Source organism: Anolis carolinensis, chromosome 3, assembly GCF_035594765.1.
Source record: "Anolis carolinensis isolate JA03-04 chromosome 3, rAnoCar3.1.pri, whole genome shotgun sequence".
In the NCBI taxonomy this organism is placed as follows: domain Eukaryota; kingdom Metazoa; phylum Chordata; class Lepidosauria; order Squamata; family Dactyloidae; genus Anolis; species Anolis carolinensis.
In genome coordinates this window covers 197,707,724-197,730,246 of record NC_085843.1, presented here as the reverse complement: position 1 = coordinate 197,730,246, position 22,523 = coordinate 197,707,724, and the positions used below count along the sequence as shown (strand labels likewise).

The following is a 22,523-nucleotide window of genomic DNA, read 5'->3' as shown; positions in this document are numbered from 1 at the left end:
GTTCTTGTTTCCTTTACATTGTTTGTATCTATATCCTTTGTCATAAATAATTGAAAGCTGTTTCTATATCATTTTGGCTCTGCAACCGCTTATAGGAAAAGATTAACCAGATATAGAATAATTGAATTGGTAATGGCAAAAAGAAACATTTACAAATGCAGCTGCAAAGTTTACTCAGTGCTCCCATATATTTGTCAGTTAGGTTCAATTTAAAGCAGTCTTTCTAATTGAGGCTGAAAACGGTTGGAGAGCCACCTCCAGTCTATCTCTCTTTTAATGGATTTTTAAAGTAAGCCACCACTATGCCATTAGTACCCAGTGGCTAAGCAGCCACAGGATGGGAATGCTGCCTTGTTTTGTAACTACGAGTGCATGTTCTCTACCTTCTCCCCTGGTGAGGTCAGCTCCCCAGAGAGCTGTTAGATTGCATTCCTGCATTTAGCAACTTGCCAGAGTGGTTGAGATACAAGCAAAGTTTCTTCTGGCTGCCTGCCTACCACTCAAAATGTAGACTTTTTTCACTGTAGATGTGAGTTACAAGGTAAACTTTAATTGCAGGAGAGTGCCGGGTTTGTGCGAACAGCCAGGATATACTTTAGAAGAATTTAATATTAGAGATGCACTGTTTAAACCATTCATTGATTGTCTTTGTTAAAAAAACAAATAAAAAGAGTGTTCCATTTAACTGGAGTGGGCAACAAGCGTTTTATGTGGCTCTACTGCTGGGACACACAGGCTGCCATGCCAAAGTGTTTGGCCCTGGGTGCAGCCTCTTTTAGCATGCTAAGGACACCATTAAGAGATCTTCAACAGAGTTCGAGTGCACTTATAATGATCCCCATTTCTTATTTTATATGTTGGAGACCACACCTGGAATATTGTGTCCAATTCTGGGCACCACAATTTAAAGGAGATGTTGGCAGGCTGGAATGTGTCCAGGGGAGGGCGACTAAAATGATCAAGGGTCTGGAGAACAAGCTCTATGAGGAGCGGCTTAAAGAACTGGGCATGTTTAGCCTGCAAAAGAGAAGGCTGAAAGGAGACATGATAGCCATGTACAAATATGTGAGAAGAAGTCATAGGAAAGAGGGAGCAAGCTTGCTTTCTGCTGCCCTTCAGACTAGGACATGTTACAATGGCTTCAAACTTCAGGAAAGGAGATTTCACCTGAACATTAGGAAGAACTTCCTCACTGTGAGAGATGTTCAGCAGTGGAACTCTCTGCCCCGGAGTGTGGTGGAGACTCCTCCTTTGGAAGCTTTTAAGCAGAGGCTGGATGGCCATCTGTCGGGGGTGCTTTGAATACGATTTCCTGCTTCTTGGCAGGGGGTTGGACTGGATGGTCCATGAGGTCTTTTCCAACTCTATGATTCTATGTGGCACCTGCAACACAACATTGTAGTTTAGCTTTAGTCTTTGAAGGAATGCTTTTGTTCAGAATCCCAGAAAGCTCTTGAAGATTCTAATGCTGTTCAAGGAGGATGAGAAGGGAGTTTTAGGGGCAAAACATCTCCCTGTGTATAACACTAGACTATTTTGCAGATGAAACCAGAGCATATCATAGATTTTGCAGTGGGGGAAAGGCAAACATTTGGTTTCTCTTTTTCTTCCTTCATCGATATCTCTGTATAATCCAGGAGGCTGGGTTTGGTATCTGTATCTTCCCCAAATGTTAATGCCACCACCACACCTGAATCTAAACTGTCCTATATCTCAGGATCTGATCCCAGCTTTGAACTGGAATACATGAGTCTATACTGCCAGATAATTTGGAATCAGTAGATAATCTGGGATTTGGTCCAGCCTCGGTTGACATACTATGAAGTTCTCAGGAGGCAAATCAACTGCTCTTCTCTTCCAACTTTCTATTACTCATTTCAAACTTTGGGCATGGGATGCCAGATTGGGCCCACTTTGCAGACTGACAGGTACTCCTTGAGCCACCTCAGCAGTGGCAGGGAGTTCCTACTATCCAGCTGTGCTGAACACAGTTCCATATTGCTGGGTAGTGGCCCTGACTGTCACCCGTCTCTTCCTGTGGCATGGTTGGGTGCAGTCACAACATGGAGGCCTCCATGGAAATCCCTCACCCTCATCATAGCCTCCTTTGCAAGTAATGACACCTATCAGAAGAATGTTGGACTTTTGAGAATATGGGAGGTGTCCGTGGCATGGCTGGAGCTACCTGTAACATGGGAGGATGGGACAGGAAGGGACAGACATCTGACATCCCTGGACCTCCCCCTGAGCTCAAGGTGCATGGGATGACTATTGAGATAGCTGCAGCCGGTTCCGCTTAAGTTTTCCTTTGGTATCAAAAACTCCATTAAGCAACTTTCCCTAGTTTAAATTGAATTAGACCTCATATGGCATTTAGATGCAGGGCTGATTGAATTACACACTGGTTTAAGTAGTCAGTGTAAATGAGTCCCTGGACTAATCTAATCCAGGATGAACTGCATATTAACTTTAAGAGGGGTCAGTATGAACTTTTCTAATAAGTGTTTCCTTATGATCAGTTTGGACTGTACCTATTTCTTGTATCTGTGTTGTGCAGTAAACAATAATGTTGGGTTTGCCATTTCTGTAGATATTAGATTGTGTCTTCCTACAACTGTTCCCTGTTTGAAAATACAGTAGAGCCTCACTTATCCAAGTCTCGCTATCCAAGCTTCTGGATTATCCAAGCCATTTTTGTAGTCAATGTTTTCGATATATCATGATATTTTGGTGCTAAATTCGTAAATACAGTAATTACAACATAACATTATTGCATATTGAACTACTTTTTCTGTCAAATTTGTTGTATAACATGATGTTTTGGTGCTTAATTTGTAAAATTATAACCTAATTTGATATTTAATAGGCTTTTCCTTAATCCCTCCTTATTATCCAAGATATTTGCTTATCCAAGCTTCTGCCGGCCTGTTTAGCTTGGATAAGTGAGACTCTACTGTACCTGCAAATTTCTAGAATCCCATTTTTTGTTTTTTGTGTACCTTGCTATATATCACTCTTGCTGAAGAGGTTACAGTGCCGTCTTCCTGTGGTTTTGTAATTCCTCGCCATTTTTCTGTCTTACATACATTCTTTTCTGGTGTTTGACTTTTCCCAAGGAAGTCTACCGGCTTATGCCTTTGTGCCCAGGGCCTGTTATCTTTTACTGATTCATGAAAGAGATGTGGAATTTGCAGTCTTAATTTCAAAATTTATCTTACATTGGAGACAGGAAAGTGAATGATTACATGGAATGAGGACTCCAGCTGTGTGGCTCCAGAGAACGTGAACCAACTCTGCTTGCAGAACGCGTCTGCAGAAAAACCATCACAATTTAATAGATATCACAGCTGGAGAGAACTCTTATTCCCAGAAAGAATGGACTTCTTCATAGGTTCCCCCTATTTTAAAAAAGGTTTTTATTTTAACTTAACTTTGCTGCTGTAATTAAAGGGCAACGTACGCTAATTCTATTACCATGAAGATCATTGAACCAGCTAGTGACTCCTTGCTACTCCCACTGGGATAATATTCTTGAACGAAATAATAAATTTGATAAGTTTTAGAGGTTGCAGTGGGGTGGGAGAAGAGACAAAAAGTAAAACTGCTGTCTTCATCCATTTGTATGGAGGCTTAGTGTAAATTATAGAGAAACATTGATCCCTCTGTTCCAGGGATGCCAAGACAGAAATGTAGGAAGGCTATCCTAGATTACATGAATTTGCACCCACCAGGCACCATATATAACAACAGTACTGTCCAAGTTCAACATCCTTCTGTGGCCAAAACAGTGCCTTCCAGAATCAAAATTGAATGCTTTAGCAAAGAGGGATATCAACTTACTTGAGGAAATGCCTGGATTTCTGATACTTTTTCCCAAAGAAAGCTAAGGGAGCTTTTAGAAGGCTGAATATTGGGATTTGGAGATGTGGGGGAATGAAATAAATTTCAATGAGAAAGAACCTGGTTTGCTGGTTAAGGTTAAAGGTCAAGGTTTTCCTCTGAAATTAAGTCTAGTCATGCCCAACTCTGGAGGTTGGTGGTCAACTCCATCTCTAAGCCGAAGAGCCAGCATTGTCCATAGACACCTACTAGGTCATGTAGCCAGTATGACTGCATGGAGCACCGTTACCTTCCCGCCAAAGCGGTACCTATTGATCTACTCACATTTGCATGTTTTCAAACTGCTAGGTTGGCAGAAGCTGGGGCTAACATTGGGAGCTCACCCTGCTCCCCAGATTTGAACCACTGACCTTTTGCTCAGCAAGTTCAGCAGCTCAGCGGTTTAATCCACTGCACCACCAGGGTTTGCTGATTAGATGGCTGAAATCTTGAACAGAAGTATTCTCTGCTGCATCATTTTTGTGAACTTAGTAACAGTGGCTATTTTGAGTTAATTTAGATTTTATGTTACCAGTGTAACCAAAGACTTACCTATGTGGTCAGATATCCAATGTTCAGCACTCAGGAGATTTAATTATTACTTTTCTTTGTCCATGGTGTAGAAACATACATAAGGGGTAAGCGGTTCTGCTTTGAGACCTGCCCAAGGTCACACTCTGAGCTTTTGCTATTGTATGAATCCAAATAGAGTAGACGTAAATATGCCAAATAAAACTTACTGCCCAGTTTGCATTTTACAAGCCTCCTTAATTATCCTAACATGTCGGGGAAAACCTTTAATTCATCAAGGCGGTTTGACAGGTAGTATTTTAGTCTGGGAAAAGTACCTTTTCATTCTCATACCAAGCACTTTTCATTTCCATAAATGAAGCTTGCCAATTTGCTCTTTACTATTGCCCATGCCACGTGGACATTTCAACATGTTCACCAGCCTAATAACCTGGTACATCCCAAGCCATGTCTTCCAACAATGTTTTACACACACATATACAATCTTTGGGGAAAGGCACTGAGAGACAGCCAGATGGCACACCTACTAACAAACTCGGATTAGGAAAAGAGCATGGGGAATTTAATGAACACTGTATAGCTTAGAAAAGAAAAACTGTATGTTGAAATCTTGGAGTTAATTGCCGAGATGAGGCACTGCAAGCCATGCAGTTTACTCAGTTTACTCAGAGAGAAGATAGTATTAATGCTTTTTGAATAGATACTTTCTGAAGGATATCTAAAATGCCTCTAGGGGTGTTGATACTATTGATTGTACTGCTCAATAAAGTGGGTTTGTTTGCAAGCATGTTCAGTTGGGATTGTTGCTGGTGCCAACATCTGCTCTTTGTTTTCTTAAATTGCATGGAAACTGCTATCGAAAGTAAGAAATACACAATATTTTCTCTCGTTTGGGTCCTTTGATTGATTGTTCCCTAAACTTTCCATGGTAGCCCATTCAGTAATCCTAACAATTACAATCTTAGCACTGTTGGCTAATAGCCATTCCAAAATTCAGTGGTTCTCAACCTGTGGGTCTCCAGGTGTTTTGGCCTACAACTCCCAGAAATCCTAGTCAGTTTACCAGCTGTTAGGATTTCTGGGAGTTGAAGGCCAAAACATCTGGGGACCCACAGGTGTAGAACCACTGCCATAATTAGTTTGTTTCTCCTAAGACATTTTAAATTGCTCTTATAAATTTAATATCAGCTGTACAGCCAGGGTTCTCCTTGTGTAGTAGAAAAATCCAAACTGCAGTTGAATGCACAGATCAAACCTAGAATGCGACACTGAAACATATTTGAAAAATAAATTTGGCTTTGTATCTATAATGTGTCATTTCTGAAGAAGCTCCTGTGTTTGTTATAATTATTTTCCCCAACTGGTTTGTTAAAGTTGCATGGCATACAATCTTGCGCTGTGGGAATTAAACCAATGTATGTGCCGGTTAGGAAGCTATTAATCTGTAATTGCAGGTAGTCTTGTTAGGAAGGGGAATGACATGATTAAAAGTCGTTTAGGGAACAAGAAAGCGAAGAGGCTAATGATCTCACACACTTTTCTGGTGGCAATGACATGGCATCACTGCTTCAAAGGTGTGTGTATTAATGAATTAAACCATTTAATAAAACAAAAAAATTATACATGCTGGGCTGGAAATAACATTCAAAGAAATTGTGCAGAAACAGCTTTGAATTTGAAATGATATTTTAAGCATTGCTGCTCTTGTTTCTCTCCTTTGATTTCTCTCCTCTTAATTTTTAATAGGTGAACAACCATTCTCAGGAAGTAACAGAAAACAGTGCACAAGAGACACATCTCGTAAGGCCACATCTGCCTCTTTTCTGGAGCAATCATCCAAGAAAGAATGCATATTGGAAGGTAGGATTTCTTCAAAAAACAAACGTCTACCCAAAGGCACGTCAGAGTCCAAAGAGAGTCAGGCCCAAAGTTTTCCAAGATCAAAAAAATCTATTTCTGATTGTGGGTGTCGTATCAAGGCTTCATCAAATACAACACTGAATGAAAATGCTAAGCTCAGGACAGATCCATTCCCCAAAGGTAAGTCATTTGTTTGATTATGAGCTTGTCTAGATAAAGGTAAAGGTTTTTCCCTGACATTAAGTCTAGTCGTGTCCAACTCTTGGGGTTGGGGCTCATCTTCATTTCTAAGCCAAAGAGCCAACATTGTCTGTAGACACCTCCACAGTCGTGTGGCTGGCATGACTGCATGGAGCACTGTTACCTTTCCACTGGAGCAGTACCTATTGATCTACTCACATTTGTATGTTTTCGAACTGCTAGGTTGGCAGAAGGTGGGGCTAACAATGGGAGCTCACCCCACTCCCCAGATTCGAACTGCCAACCCATTGGTCTGCAAGTTTAACAGCTCAGCAGTTTAATCTGCTGTGCCACTGGAGACTCCATGACTTTGTCTACTCTAGCAAAAAACAAATCTGGGCTAACTTTGAATGGAAGGCTGTCTGTCACAGCTACTTCTCATGAATATTCCAGAGTTGTTTGTTTTTTATTTGTTTTTTGTTATTGCCTAAACCACTTTGTCCTGCTCTGGGAAACGTGAGAAAATACTCAAAGTCTCACTCCTTCATGCTGGTCACTGATGTTAATAGAAGTTCCCATGTCAGCCACGAGCTCACATGGATCCCATGGCAAAATAGGAGTGATGGTACTAGCAACACGGAGGAAGTGAAATGCACACTGTCCCAGTGGAGTAGATGTGCTCCTCGGTCTTTGGACAACAGCCTCAGATTTGGCATGAAGGCTGCTTCAGGACATACTTACAGCAGGCTAAACTGATCAGTGTGGATGAGCACTAGTAGGAATGCAGTTTTTTCAGTGTAGATGAGCACTAGTAGGAATGCAGTTTTTTCATGTTAAAATGTAACGAAAACAAAAGGTACAATATTATACAGCCCCACAAAAAATTATTGGTGTCTTGGCTTTTGGGCTTGTTCCTGGGGTTAATTGGGATACTGATTCATAAAATGTTATTGAATAGATTGCATCAGCTCTAGTTTCTTAGATACGTTTAACACGATTTTCTATGGGCAAGTAAATGCTGACTGGTATTTATTTATTTATTTATTTGCAGTATTTATATTCCGCCCTTCTCACCCCGAAGGGGACTCAGGGCGGATTACAATGAACACATATATGGCAAACATTCAGTGCCAATAGACAAACAACATTCAGTTTTAGACAGACACAGAGGCATTTTTTTTTAACATCTTCCAGCTTCACGATTTCCGGCCACAGGGGGAGCTGTTGCTTCACCGTCCATTGGTGGCTGTTCTTCCTCTTCTTTTCCTCGTGAGCAGTTTTATGGTGTTGTAGATTAGTTAAATTAGCCTCCCGCATAAAGCGTCCCTAAATTTCCCTAATTGACAGATTCAACTGTCTTTCGGGGCTGCTAGGTCAACAGCAAGCCGGGGCTATTTTTTTTTTTTATGGTCGGAGGCTTAACCCGACCCGGGCTTCGAACTCATGACCTCTCAGTCAGTAGTGATTTATAGCAGCTGGTTACTAGCTAGCTGCGCCACAGCCCGGTATATGTTCTGTATCTCAAAAACTAGAGATGATAGGGGGAAACTGGTGGCATTTTTGGAATCAGAAGATCAAATATAACTAGGAGCAGGTCTAATATTTGAGGCACCAAAATGTATTTTGGCCAGTGTTAATGGGAAACATATCTTCATTTGTGTATTTTAAAATGTTTTAGAGCAGTGGTTCTCAACCTGGGGTCTCCAGATTTTTTTTTTTGGTTTATAACTCCCAGAAATCCCAGCCAGTTTACCAGCTGTTAAGATTTCTGGGAGTTGAAGGCCAAAAACATCTGGGGACCCCAGGTTAATAGCCACTGTTTTAGAAAGTTAGTTAGGAGAGCAATGGCCTAACCTAATACATTTGTAAAGCTCTTAACATCACTTTTGCAATAGGCCATGCTAATTTAAAATCCTTAATTTTTAAAAAAATGTTTAATACTTACACTAATTGAATTCCAAAAGTTACATGCCTGAGCACATTTTGTACGCTTTTTTGGAGTACTGTCCAACATAAACTTTGATTCCTTCAGGCCATATTTTATTCTTTTAAAATATGGACTGAAAATATTCCCTATGGTCATATTTTATTTTAGACAATTAAGCAAGATGTACCAGAGGCTAATCACAATCTAGTAACTGAAAACAAAATATGCAGTCTCACATGCAAGAATGAAAGGTTTTATGTTTTCTTCATGCTGGGCAAGTATAGAAAAGTTCATGCCAATTTTTATGATGGATTTCAGAAATTGTTTAGTAAAAACAAATGTTTTTGTTAGCAGTTGACATTTTGGGCTCAAAAATATTGTCTTGGCAGATAATAGAGTGTTTTGTGCCCACCCCCAAAAGTCATTTGTATTTTTTGTGTTACAAAGTCTCAAAATGTGAAAAGATTTAATGATGAGAAAATTTACACAAATTCTTAACACTCCTGTTTAAAATTAATTTATTTAAGCAAGGTTAATACATTTTATGTATTAGGAGCAGAATTCAAAACGATCTTGACAGACTAGAGAGATGGGCCAAAACTAACAAAATGAAGTTCAACAGGGACAAATGCAAGATACTTCACTTCGGCAGAAAAAATGGAAATCAAAGATACAGAATGGGGGACGCCTGGCTTGACAGCAGTGTGTGCGAAAAAGACCTTGGAGTCCTCGTGGACAACAAGTTAAACATGAGCCAACAATGTGATGCGGCTGCTAAAAAAGCCAATGGGATTCTGGCCTGCATCAATAGGGGAATAGCGTCTAGATCCAGGGAAGTTATGCTCCCCCTCTATTCTGCCTTGGTCAGACCACACCTGGAATACTGTGTCCAATTTTGGGCACCACAGTTGAAGGGAGATGTTGACAAGCTGGAAAGCGTCCAGAGGAGGGCGACTAAAATGATTAAGGGTCTGGAGAACAAGCCCTATGAGGAGCGGCTTAAAGAGCTGGGCATGTTTAGCCTGCAGAAGAGAAGGCTGAGAGGAGACATGATAGCCATGTACAAATATGTGAAGGGAAGTCATAAGGAAGAGGGAGCAAGCTTGTTTTCTGCTGCCCTGCAGGCTAGGACACGGAACAATGGCTTCAAACTACAGGAAAGGAGATTCCACCTGAACATCAGGAAGAACTTCCTCACTGTGAGAGCTGTTCGACAGTGGAACTCTCTCCCCGGGGCTGTGGTGGAGGCTCCTTCCTTGGAGGCTTTTAAGCAGAGGCTGGATGGCCATCTGTCGGGGGTGCTTTGAATGCGATTTCCTGCTTCTTAGCAGGGGGTTGGACTAGATGGCCCATGTGGTCTCTTCCAACTCTACTATTCTATGATTCTATGATTCTATGAACAGAATGTCTTTCTCAGATGTGTCTTTTTCACTTCTCCAGTTAATAAAGATAGCATCACTACCTATTCTCTGTAACATATTAATTCTACAGTACTGTAATCCTTGCTAAATTTTACATATTCTGATCTAGTACTTTCCATGCTTATATATTAGAATTCATAATTTATTCCAAGAACTACATTATTTCCAGACGTGTTATCCTTTCTTCCTCAACCTTTCAGTGATTCCTGATTCATTTCCCCTCCAATGCCAACTCATATTGATATTCCAGCAAAAGAATTGCTCATTAGGAGATTTCCTTTGGTCTTCTTGCAAAAGAGGCCACATCTGATACTCGGTTTATATTATTGAGTTATCAAGGGGCAAATCTACACTGTGGCATATGCTTAATTAGCCTCAGCATGGTTCCTCCTCTAGCTCAACCATCCGCTTAGAAGAGACACAAGACGTCACTCTTAAGACAACACTTATACGGGCTGCTTTCCTTCCCAAGTACATTTCTTAAGACACTTGTATTGGCTGTTTTCCTTCCCAAGCCACATTTTTAAGACATCCACCAAAAGACCACCCATCGGAACACCTCTCAAAACACCACCGCGTGACGACGAAATGGGATGGGCAAGCTAGACAATTCCTATTTCACGTGTTTTCCAGCTGGAACTATGGATCTGATGCATGTTAGGAGATCAGAACATGATTGTTCACCCGTTTTCAGGGCTCCCTCCTTGTAGGACACTTCAGCTGTAGTTCAAGCACAGGCGCTACGCATCACGGCCAGAAGTAAATGTCATGTGATGGGCTTCGTGGCTCTCCAAACTTGAAAAGAGGCAGAAGTATCTTACGATGGGGAAATTTATCTATGTTATGAGTTCCTTAGAAACTACTTAATGTCTTTAGCATTATTAATCAATCCCTGATTAATCATTACTCCAATTCAAAGACAGACAGCAATGTCAGGGCTTGCAGAGGGTTCTTCCTTCACTGTAGTTATAGGAACAGATCTGTCTGTACAATGAAACAATATACATGAAGTGACCCCTCTACTTCAGTAAGTTTCCACTAAACAAGTTGAGATCATTGGTATGCTAATAAAGCTTTTTGTGTGGAGAAATATCTTTCACATGTGCTCAGTTTTTAATTTGCTGTACAAATGTGCTCAGTTTTTAATTTGCTTTGTTTGGATGGGATGAATTTCAGAATCTTGGGTCAGCAAAAATAAGCCCAAGTAAGAGAAATGATGAACAAGAGAGTGAATTTGCAACTTTGATTTAATGGGAGGAGGAAGGGGGTTATTAGATTTTGCTGCTTGTTCCTTTAAAAAGAATGACATTGAAGCTTCTAGGTTGACACAATGGAAAAGGTATTTTCTCTTTACTGCAACTGATAGCTCAAAACCATCTAGGCTTTCTTCCCAGATATTTAATACCCCAAATCATGCTGCTTGGCAAGAAGCATAGGCTTATTGTCACTCTTCTAATAGTGTTCCTTCTTGGTGTTCAGAACTTCATTTGCTATTCTAAACTAATCCTGTATTTTCAGCAAGAAGCTTTCAGAGTTCCATTTGCATTTTTGGAGACAAATTCCTCTTTGGAGCTATAAATTATGCAAGAAACATTGATCATGAAATTGCAATCAAGCATGATTATAGATAAAGAAATTAGATTTTAAAAAACTTGCTGGATGGATCAAATTAATAATGAATTGAAGTCATATCTGAGCATTTTTTAAAGTTTCTCATCTAATAATAATAGTGATAAATACACAAATCAATATTGTAAGAATTTTAAAAGGAAGAACTGCATAACGGAAGGAGGGGATGTCAGTTTACTTAAGAAATAATGTGATGTGTAATCACATTGTCAGTGCTATGGATCTCAACTGGATTAGAGCATATGGGCTATTGAAAAGTAGTTTGGTATAGAGCTGCCTTTCTCAATCTTTTTATCCTGGAGGAACACTTGAAATAATTGCTCATGTTTCAAGGAATCGCTGTACACAAATTATTATATCTACAGCTCAAGAAAGGTTTTTTTCCTCCAATCAAAGTCTCTCATAGAACTTTTGCAGACTTGTGGGGTTCCAGAAAACTATGATTGAGAAAAATCTTGTTTTGAGACTGAAACTGTGAAATGCAAAAAAAGGTTTTTTTATTTTAATCCCCCACTCTTGTTAATTCAGTAAGATCTATATTTCATTGTTAGTCTTGTCTGAAGTAGACTATGTGTTATTCAGCAATGTGTTCTGCACATTTTTTCTAGTTAGGACAAATCAGCAAGACTCAGGCCTATGTGTTCTTAGCAAGCCATTATTCTTTAGTTATCTCTTCTTTCCCCCTTGGCCCACAACTTTGATATGGAAATATTTATAATACGATGAAGTTTGAATGAAAAGTAATGCCTCCACCTTCGTAACTCCTCAACAGATGGCAGTACTGGTATGTGACAGGTACTGGATTGTTCAGTAGACTCTCCTCTACAGTTCCATTTGGCGGGAAGCCTTAGCATTGAACAGTAATGTTGTTAAAGTGCAAAGTATGGAACCCTGCGCAGACGGTCGGTCAATGCAACTTAAGCAACGTGTAGTCATTGTATTCTTGACAGCAGAAGGTGTCACCCCAAAGGAGAAAGGCTTCACCTTTATTCTCGTAACATGAGAGGAGTTCCTGGCAAATTTCAAGTCTGTGCACTTTCATTTCAAGCGTCAGCATCCTGGGTACCAGCAAAGCAATAATGCAACCCACACGTTCTTGTGAAATGCCGATTATACTTGAAATTTCTCTCTGAGTGATACAACAATAGTCCTGAATCAATCTGTCAACCTTTTGCTTGTGAAACTCAGTGGTTGCTGTCACAGGACGTCCAACTCTTTGTTTGTCAAAGAACAAGGGAGACAAGGAACAAGGGAGAGGGCCTTCTCTGCTGTGGCCCCCCGACTGTGGAATTCACTGCCCATTGAGATTAGGCAAGCCCCCACATTACTAGCCTTCAAGAAAGACTTAAAAACATGGCTCTTCCGTTGTGCTTTTGGAGAGTAACTGTCATATACTTCTTTTTGTTGCTCCCCTCCAATATCTATCCTCTAGACTGTACCACTATCTTATGATCCTGTTCCCCGTGGTTTTTATTCTTATTTCTTTCTCACCCTGAGTTTTAACTTAGTGTAAATGTGTCCCGCCCTGGTTTTTATTGCTTTTCTAATTTTGTGGTATATTATGTATATTATTATCTATTGTATTGTTTAATTGTGTTATGATGTGTTGTTTTATATTTTGTTATATTGTACTGTTCTGAGCATGGCCCCATGTAAGCCGCCCCGAGTCCCCGTTGGGGAGATGGTGGCGGGGTATAAATAAATAATAATAATAATAATAATAATAATAATAATTATTATTATTATTATTTGTCATGCAAGTGAGATGTTCCCACCTCAACATCTTTAAACTTACTCGCCCAACGACACACAGTACTCACATCAACACAATCACCATAAACAGCTTGCATTCTCTGATGAATCTCCTTTGGGGTGACACCTTCTGCTGTCAAGAATTGAATGACTGCACGTTGCTTAACTCGCATCGACTGACCGTCTGTGCAGGGTTCCACACTTTGCACTTTAACAACACAACTATTCAATGCTAAGCCTTCCCGCCAAATGGAACTGTAGAGGAGAGTCTACTGAACAAGCCAGTACCTGCCGCATACAAGTACTAGCATCTGTTAAGGAGTTACAAAAGTGGAGGCATTACTTTTCATTCAACCCTCGTATTAGGATAATACAGTAGTTTGCCATATGTTATGTTCCATTATGTTCTGACATAAAATACATGGTGGTAATGAAAAGTTATGTGGGATGAAGGAGGCAGGAAAAAAGCAAAGTCTAGCACTAGATTTGAGTGTCTAGTTCAGATTAGAAGAGGCCAATTAAAACAATGGAAATTATAAATCATCATCTGTATACATTCAGTTGCTTCAGTGGGTCTACTCTCAAGATTATAAATTGGATTTAGGCCACAGTTTATATAACGACTAATGCAAATAGTTTAGGAGACCTAACTGGATAGCTAATCCTAGGAGATAGACTATTTATGCTTCTGTTCTGTCCCTCTGCTGAAGCCAAAGTTGATTTGAAAGCGCATTACAAAAATATCCAATCCACTGCTTGCTACATGATTGCACATGCTTATTTTCCTGCATATATATACCTGGCTTTGGTTTTTATCCCACAGGTCTCTAGCTATGGTGGAAGGATCACATTAATCATGTCAGCTCATGAGACATTTGAAATGAGAAACTTCCTGCATCATACATGTACAAAGCAATACCTCCTTAGCTTAATGAATTCTCCATATATACCTTGATCTTTTTCTCTAAAGTCATAGCTGTCAAGAGGAACCCAGATACAAATTATCTTTATTCCCCTAGTAAACATTAATCTCTTTCTAAGGTGATTACAAACTCTATGGCTCAGCTACCAAGTTGAAAGAGCACAAGGAAAATGAGAAGAACAAAATGGTCAGAAGGGTAACAACCTCCACGGCGCACAAACCAGATGTTCCTTGTGAGAAACATGAAGCCTTCCAGCAGCCAAAGGTCTGCTCTGAGCCTGAGAACATTCCTGCAAACCCACTGACTCTCAGGGTAAAATATCAAAATGTTTTCTGTGCTAATTCTTAGTTCTATGATGGTTATTTTCCTGGTAATCCAGTGTGGTAGAGAATCATTTTTTAAAAAATTATTTCCTTCCCTTTTGTTTTTTTTATCAGCAAAGCAGAGATTTTACTTTATTGTTTCTGTATGATATGCAGATAATTTGACTTGGGAGCCATTTGCAACTTCAGTACTTTCCAGTTTTCTGAATACATATACCGACAGTTCCCAAGTTTCAAACAAGATAGATTCTGTAGGTTTATTGAATGTATATGTAAATTGGAGCAGGTACATTTTTAAGTGTATGTATATATATTAGGGCTGTGTGAGCAATGAAAAAAATGTTTCAAAACTCATTACAAAATTAGGGGGCACTGGTGTTTTGTTTCTAAAGGGTTTCTAAAGTATTATTAGTGAAAATTTCATTACTATAACAACAATGGCAGCCTTTTGCTTTGCTTATTTGTGCTGAACATGAAACTGACTTTGGGAAGCTTCCAAGGTTTACAAAATTCAAACAAAAAATATTCGGTAAGTTTTGATTCTTAAGTTTTTGGCACAGGCCCACGTGTCAGATATCATGTCGTAAGTACGAATTTAGCAATTTTGATCCGACTTACGAGGACTAACAAAAAATTGCAAACCCCTAATATTACACACACACACAAACTTTGGATAGCATGGGGGTTAATACCCCTGTAGTGTTTGTTTTGCTGTCTGTGTTCCTGTTCAGAAGATTTCACCTCACTTTCTATCCCATGATTATTGGATTTTGAAAAATGTGGAAACAAGGATTGGTGCTAAAGCTTCAGTGGAAACACCTTTTTCCAACAACTCTTTCAGGAGTGAATTTCTCTTCCTGGGATAGATTTCTTCCATAATGCTTAAGAAGCTCAATATTATTGCTAACGTACACAGTGCCAGGTCCCCTGTGTGTGATTTCTACAATATGAAAGATTTTGTGAATACTTTTTACAGATGATCCTTCTATTTGATAGTAGGAATGGAAATAATATTTGAAAATATTTTAAATAGGTCAAAAACATGTCTTGGGCGTCAAGAAAGACTGATAAAAAGAATTCTACATTTATTATTATTTTTACAGACTTATTTTACACCATATTCGCACATGTTTATTTTGCACAGAAAAAAGCATGTTTTACACAGGAAATAGCATTCTTTTTGCGTAGTATTTTCTATGCTGAAATACTATTTTCTATGCAACAAAGTCCTGTTTTCCAATCAACCACATATATGTTTTGCACAGAATTAATCCCCAGTTAAATCATTTTTGCACAAGAAACATTATTTTCTCCTCAGAAAATGTTTTTCTGTGTAAAAATGGTGTAACTGGAGATGAATTATGTGCAAAACTACATGTGGTTGATTAGAAAACAGGACTTTCTATGGAGAACATAATACTGTTATTTTCTGCAAAAAAAAAAAACCCAATCATGTGCAAATTTTATACAGTTTATTTTAATTGGAACTAATCAACACGTTTCTGGCCAATCTCAGACAAAGCTGTATGAACCTTTACTGCCACTGCCCACTTACCATATATACTTGAGTATAAGCCAACCCTAATATAAGCCAAGGCACCTAATTTTACCACAAAAAACTGGGGAAAACTTATTGACTTGAGTATAAGCTGAGGGTGGAAAATGCAGCAGCTACAGGCAAATTTCAAAATGAAAATAGATCCCAATGAAATTATTTTGAGGCATCAGTGAATATTTACCGTGTTTCAAAGATAAACAGTAAACTAGCTCTGTAAAAGGAAAAGTAGGGTCAACAAAACAATATGGTATTAACAATATAATAATAATTATAATTATAATAATAATAATAATAATAATAATAATAATAATAATACTTCATTTGTACCCTGCCCTATCTCCCCATGAGGACTCAGGCCAGCTTCCAACATAGTAACAGGCAAACATTCAATGCCTACATAAACAATGCAGATCTAGATATAGATCTATAATTATATACTGTATGCTAATTTCACATATGCATTTCCCCCTGAAACATTTGCAAATCCTCTCTCTATATATGTGCATTTCCCTCCTGCAATATTTGCAAGCCCTATATATTTATGTTTATATCTATCTAGAAATCTCTGTATGTGTGCGCGCGCTTGTGCATTTCCTTTACAATATTTGCAAGCCCTATATATCTATATCCATATATATATTTATCTAGACATCTCTCTCTATACAGATAATTATATCTGTATAGGATTTGCAAAGAGGTGAAAATTCATATATAAAATAATGTATACACATACATACAGATATACAGGTACATGGAAATCTCTAGATATCTATATGTATATAGAATTTGCAAAGACTTGCAAACATATGAGGGGGAAATTCATATATAAAATTATTGTATATAGTTAGATAGATAGATACAAATATAAAGGTACATAGGGATTGCAAAGGCTTGCAAGGGGAAATGCTTATATATCTGTAGCAGAGATTAACAAATGTTTCAGGGGAAAATGCTTTTATAAGATTAATGGGTATATATATATTCTTCTTCCTGACTTGCATGGGCTTCTTTCCCTTTTCAAAACATTCCCTTGGTTAAGAGCGAGGGAGGCTTTGGAAAGTAAACACTGATAAGGGAGGGTAAGATGAGAGATAAATATATCATATTTTGCAAGCAAGGGCCTCCAGGCTCCACTGCTGGCTTGACCTTGACCCGAATATAAACCGGGGGAGGCTTTTTCAGCTCATAAAACGGACTGAAAAACACAGCTTATCTTCGAGTATATACGGTAAGTGTTTTCTTTCAAGTGAGATATTTGCTGATAGTACCATGATACCAAGCAACAAATCAGGTTGGCTAGATGGTGGTATAAAAAAGGCAGTTCATAATGAAGACAGGAAGAGCTGTGTCACATCTACTTTTGTTAAGGGTTTTTTTTTCACCTAAAGAATAACCACCTAAGCTCAAATGGAAATTTAGACTAAAAAAAACCAGTGCCTTGAGCACATTATCAGCTTTAGTCAAGGATGAGAAAATTTGTGAATATTCTTTACATCCCTTTGAGGAAACCTGTTCTGATTAGTAGACTGTAAGATTATCTATGTGGGCAAGTGCTGTGTAGCCTGCCATTAAGTGCAATTATTGTATCTGATCATGTTTTCCTCCCAATATTTCCAGAATTCAGAATGTTGTGGCAGCAAAATTAATAGAAAAGTTTTGTTTCTTTTATCAGCAAAGCACAAACAATCATTATCAGTGGGAGCCATGCATTAGTCATCTACCTAATTGTTAGAGAAACCTCATCAATGTAGTTGCTATTTCCAAAATATTTTGCTACCAAACTTGTGGTGGATATTACATGTTACCGTTGACAAGTAGAATTGCCAGTAGATGGATCCAAAAAAAATGATTTCATGACATCCTTTGTGTCACTCATCCTAAATCAATGCTATTACTCTTTCCTTTAGGAGGCTCTGGAAATTCACAAGCCTCACTTTATTTCCCGCTCACAAGAACGGCTGAAGAAACTCCAACACATGGTGCAACTGAGGAAAGCCCAGCAGAGTGATGGCTCAGGAAAGAAACAAGGAGCTATTCTTTCTCGCAAACTTTCCTCCTCTTCCATTACAAATAAGAAGAAACAATATACAGTTCCTCATCCTCTCAGTGGTAAGTTGACTTATGAAGCTTCCACCAAATCAATCAAAGAATTTGATAGCAAACACATTATTCCTTTGTTAATGTTCGCAGGAAATGGTCCAATCTTCAGCATGGTGTTCCATCATTGCCATTTCCTTTGCTGATGTAAGCAGTGGTGTGGCGACATGCCGTGTTCATCTATCAGTCCATAATTCATTTGAAGGGTTTTCCAATACGTCACTTCAGCCTCCTTTTCTCTGTGTCAAATTTGATAGTCTGTTGCTGCAAAACTAATAAAGGATCGTGTGGCATCTTAAAGATCACAATAGCTATGTAAATAAATTATAGTCCACCAAATGCATGGCTGTGATCCAGAATTTTAGGAAATATATAGTATGTGTGATTTAGTAGGATTGTAAAGATATTTTTAGAAGGAAATTCTATGCAGAAAATACTGACAGTACTTTTCTTAACCACAAAGCAGTAGGGATTGATAGGGATCAATTCCTAAAAGGTTTTCTGATCATACAATTTAAGATTACTCCTTTGTTTTACTATAGGGCATGCGGTGGTACATGCAATTGTAATCTCCCCAAATCCTTTTACTTCTGGGAAAGGTATGAGCTGCTGTTGCCTTTCAAGTAAAAGAAAAAGACAGAAAACATGCAAAGTGATAGGGATTATGGTGCAAATGCTTCTCTGCCAAAGAATTTTCTTAAACTTAAAAGTGTGGGTGCTTTTTTAAATTAAATATTTAAAAGCTTAATCTTTAAGGATGGATATGCTCATTCTTGAGCAATTGCAAATTAATTCAGATCATTCTTTAAAATAAACCTTTAACTTGAAAATATCCACCCACTGCTTTTTTCTCCATACATTACAATTATCTGTACTGCTTGGGCTTGCAATTTCTAATATAAATCTTTTTGTTATGTTACATTCATCATCTCTACATCTACATATCCTCAAGAGGCTGTTTCTGTTTCCCTTAAAAATGTCTTCATTTGTCCATAAAGACAACCTAGGTTCTGTCGTAACCAGTTGAGCCATAACAATAGACCTTAATTTGACTATTCTTTATCCTCTACATTTTTCTTCACCATCTCTCAACAAGTGATTCTAACTTGGGTTCAGAAGGGCATCCTGGCACAACTGTGAAATTTGTTATCTTTGAGACAGAAAATAGGAACGGAACAAAGTGGGATGGAGTGATTTTCCTCCTCTAGCCTTTTCTGTTTCCTGTTTCTGCAGTTTACAAGAAAACCGGATTAATATTTTCTAGCCAATGGCACAGCAAAGTGATGTGGCAGAGCGGGGTTTCATGTTAGACCAGTTTGTAGTCCTCACTGTCAGTTTTGCTCACAGATATTGCTCCCACAGATATTGGGGTTGCAAATGCCTCATGGTATGTCTCCCCCATTATTAGAGTAGAGTAGCAGTGGGAAACTTGTCACTCTCCAGATACTGTTGGGTTGTATCTGTTGTTCAGCTCTAGCCAGCAGTATTAATGGCGATGGATTATAGCAGTTGTAGCCCAACAATATTGAAGGGCAATGAGTTGCCTACACACAACTACGATAGCCAATGTTCTGTTCCTGGGGCCCTCAGGAGCTGCATAGGTTGCCACAAGTGCAACAAAAAAACTCCCCACATAAAACCAGAAATAGACGAAAGGGTATTTTCTTATGGGTATTTTATGCTAAAGTGTACAGAGGGGCATACCATTTCAAAATGCAATGGCTTCAGTTATGCCCCTTTGACACTGCTCAATTAGTTTTATTATTCCACCTTAATTGCTCTGGCTCCATTCTATAAAATCCTAGGAATTATGATTTACAAGGAAAAAAATAGAATTATCAGCCAAAGAGCTCTAATGCCAAACTACAAACTCCAGGATTCTATATGAAGATGGTAACGGTGGTGGTGGTAGTGATGCTTGCTGTTGTTGTGTGCCTTCAAAGCATTTCCTTGGGTCCTTTACTGGGAGAAAGTCAGGTATAAATTAAACATACACATTTTCTGACTTATGTAAGTTGTTGAAAGTGAGTTTGCTTTTGTCTCCTCCTAAGTCAGAGAGAGTGTGACTTAACTTGCCCCTGTGGGTTTCCATTCAAACCCTGGTCTCCAAAGCCATAAGGATCATAATGCTATAATAATATAGCGTGAGAGGGCCCTAGACACTTCGAGGAGATAATTTTTTCAGTCAGAAAAAAGACGATCTGTGTAGTTTGATATAGTTACAGGCACCCTTGTCCATCCCTGCCTTGGGACAAGTGACTGGTTGCTCCTAAGGAAGCCCAAATATTACTGTCCAGGGAGGAATTGGTTGCTGTATTCATTGAAGCATGACATACAGAGATTGTTATCTAACAGGTACATTGGGTTGTAAAACTCTTATCTATGGTCTTTACTATGAAAATAACTCCTGGTTTGATAGAGAACAATATGTTGAATATTATCCATAGGCTACTGGAAGATTTTAGTTTTAGATTTGCTCCTGGTGATTTCTACATCCTTTTTTACTCTGTCCTTTATCCAGAAGTGTTCAAACTGAGTAGATGAATGTTCCTGCATTCTGTTTTGTAAATCTTTATGTGCATGCGGTTTGCCTGAAAATCACCTATCTGCATTACCAGTGGTTTACTTAGAACTCTGTTGCAAAAAAAAATATATCGATGAGTTAATTGCTCCTGAAACTGCTCAGAAAATTTAATCATACAAGATTTATTTATTTATCACATTTTAACTTTTTAATCACCATATTAACCTTTTTAGCAGCTTGAAAATTACATTTTTACCATTGAATAATCCATATAAATAGATTGTTCAACAAAGAAAGTATGATTGCAATTTATGCGGTTACATTTTTATCGGATGGGCAGTTTTCTAGCTAAAACAATGGAAAGCTTGCTTGACAAATCAGACAGCTATTAAAATGCATTAAACTAGTTTTGCTGGGAGCATACGCTGTATATACTGATTCAAATCACTAGTCTAGTTCCTTCAGTACTGTTTATATTTATGGAGAGCAGCAAAGTTTTCAAAAGGAGTCTTTTGCGGCTTCTTCTGCATACATATCAATTGTACGAATTCTACAATTCCAATCGTACAATATACTCTATAAACTTTTAGCCTATACTCTATACACTTTTAACGCAGAGGGCATAGTTTAAGGCAGGAATGGGCATAGTGACACAATGTCATTTCTTATCATTTTGAGAGGGACTACAGAAAAATAGGAGCATTTGGTCTTGCTGGTGAGTCAGTGGCCCACAGGGACTTTTTTGGTACTATTGGCTTCTGATTCAAATGTAGTTTCCCTTCTTTGATTTAAGGACTGTGAGCAAAGGAGTTGGGTGGAAATATCCAGAAGAGGGAACCTCTTGCACATTTAAAAAAAACCCCAAATGCAACCAATGTTATTACAGAAACAAAGTGGACCCCCTCTCAAAATGGTATTATAAGTAGTCTGGTGAGAAAGCATTGATGGAAACTTTATTAAGAAATATGTAAAGCAAATTCATATCAGAACGAGGAAGCCAATACATAAAAGACACTCTTCTGAATACCCCACAGATATAATTTACACGGAGTATGTCTATGTCCTTAAATTTATTCTGTGGACTGATCTATTTAAAAAATTGTCATTGAACATTTGAAGAAGCATAACTCATTGCAACATTTAATACTGAATTTTAGTTTTAGAATGCACGGAGCCTCTTGTATTGAAAGTAAAAGAAAGAAAAATGCCTTTGCTTGGCTTAACTTTGTAATTTTGCAAAATCCTTGTTCATCTGTAATTCAGCAAAGAAGGGAGAAAATAAAGGCACTGAATCTTCATTTCTCTGCTGATGAAACTTGGCAGGGGAACTCCCTAAAGGAAGTTGTTTCAAGGTGCCCCATGCTACAGTTACAAATTGATGGAAATCTAAAGATGACTTAGCTTTCATCTCAAATCAACTGTCATTGACATTTTGATTAAACCAAGGCAGATATTGGGGGCATCTTTCTCTTGGTCCCTATTAACTACCGTTTGGGAACAACCCTCAAAGTGATGCCTAAATGGCCCAAATATAACATTATGATTTTCCGCAATGTTGATCATTTTAGTTGTTTTTCCCTTTAAGAAATGTCTCAGATCATCTACATGAAACTGTTGGGAGAGATCATCAGGAATTTTGGAGTACGGTGTCATTTGTATTCAGATGATGTCCAACCCTGTCACCTGTCACTAAGGAGGTTGTGCAGGTCCTGAACCAGTGCTTGGCAGCTGTGTCGGACTGGATGAGGGCGAACAAATTTAAATTGAATCCAGACAAGACAGAGGTCTTCCTGGTCAGTTGTAAGACCAAACAGGGTATAGGGTTACAACCTGTGCTGGATGGGATTACATTCCTCCTGATGGCACAGGTTCGCAGCTTGGGAGTAATCCTAGATTCATTGTTGAGTCTGGAAGCCCAG

General features: G+C 38.6%; 1 protein-coding gene across 5 annotated transcripts in view; it reads left to right on the top strand.

Annotated features, from left to right (window-relative positions):
- The window catches only part of c3h10orf90 (chromosome 3 C10orf90 homolog), a 144,179-nt gene that overhangs the window by 96,838 nt on the left and 24,818 nt on the right, over positions 1–22,523 (top strand). For 2 of the 5 annotated variants that reach the window (XR_010004580.1, XM_062976057.1), the window contains exons 4-6: positions 6,157–6,450; positions 14,221–14,414; positions 17,891–18,092. Coding sequence is in view for 4 of the 5 variants with exons in the window: in XM_062976057.1 (XP_062832127.1) it covers positions 6,157–6,450; positions 14,221–14,414; positions 17,891–18,092 (690 nt within the window). In the remaining variant the exon portion in view is untranslated. Of the gene's footprint in view, positions 1–6,156; positions 6,451–14,220; positions 14,415–17,890; positions 18,093–18,173; positions 18,381–18,622; positions 18,680–22,523 lie in introns of those variants that run through there. The other 3 variants (XM_062976058.1, XM_062976056.1, XM_062976059.1) reach the window with 3 other exon arrangements.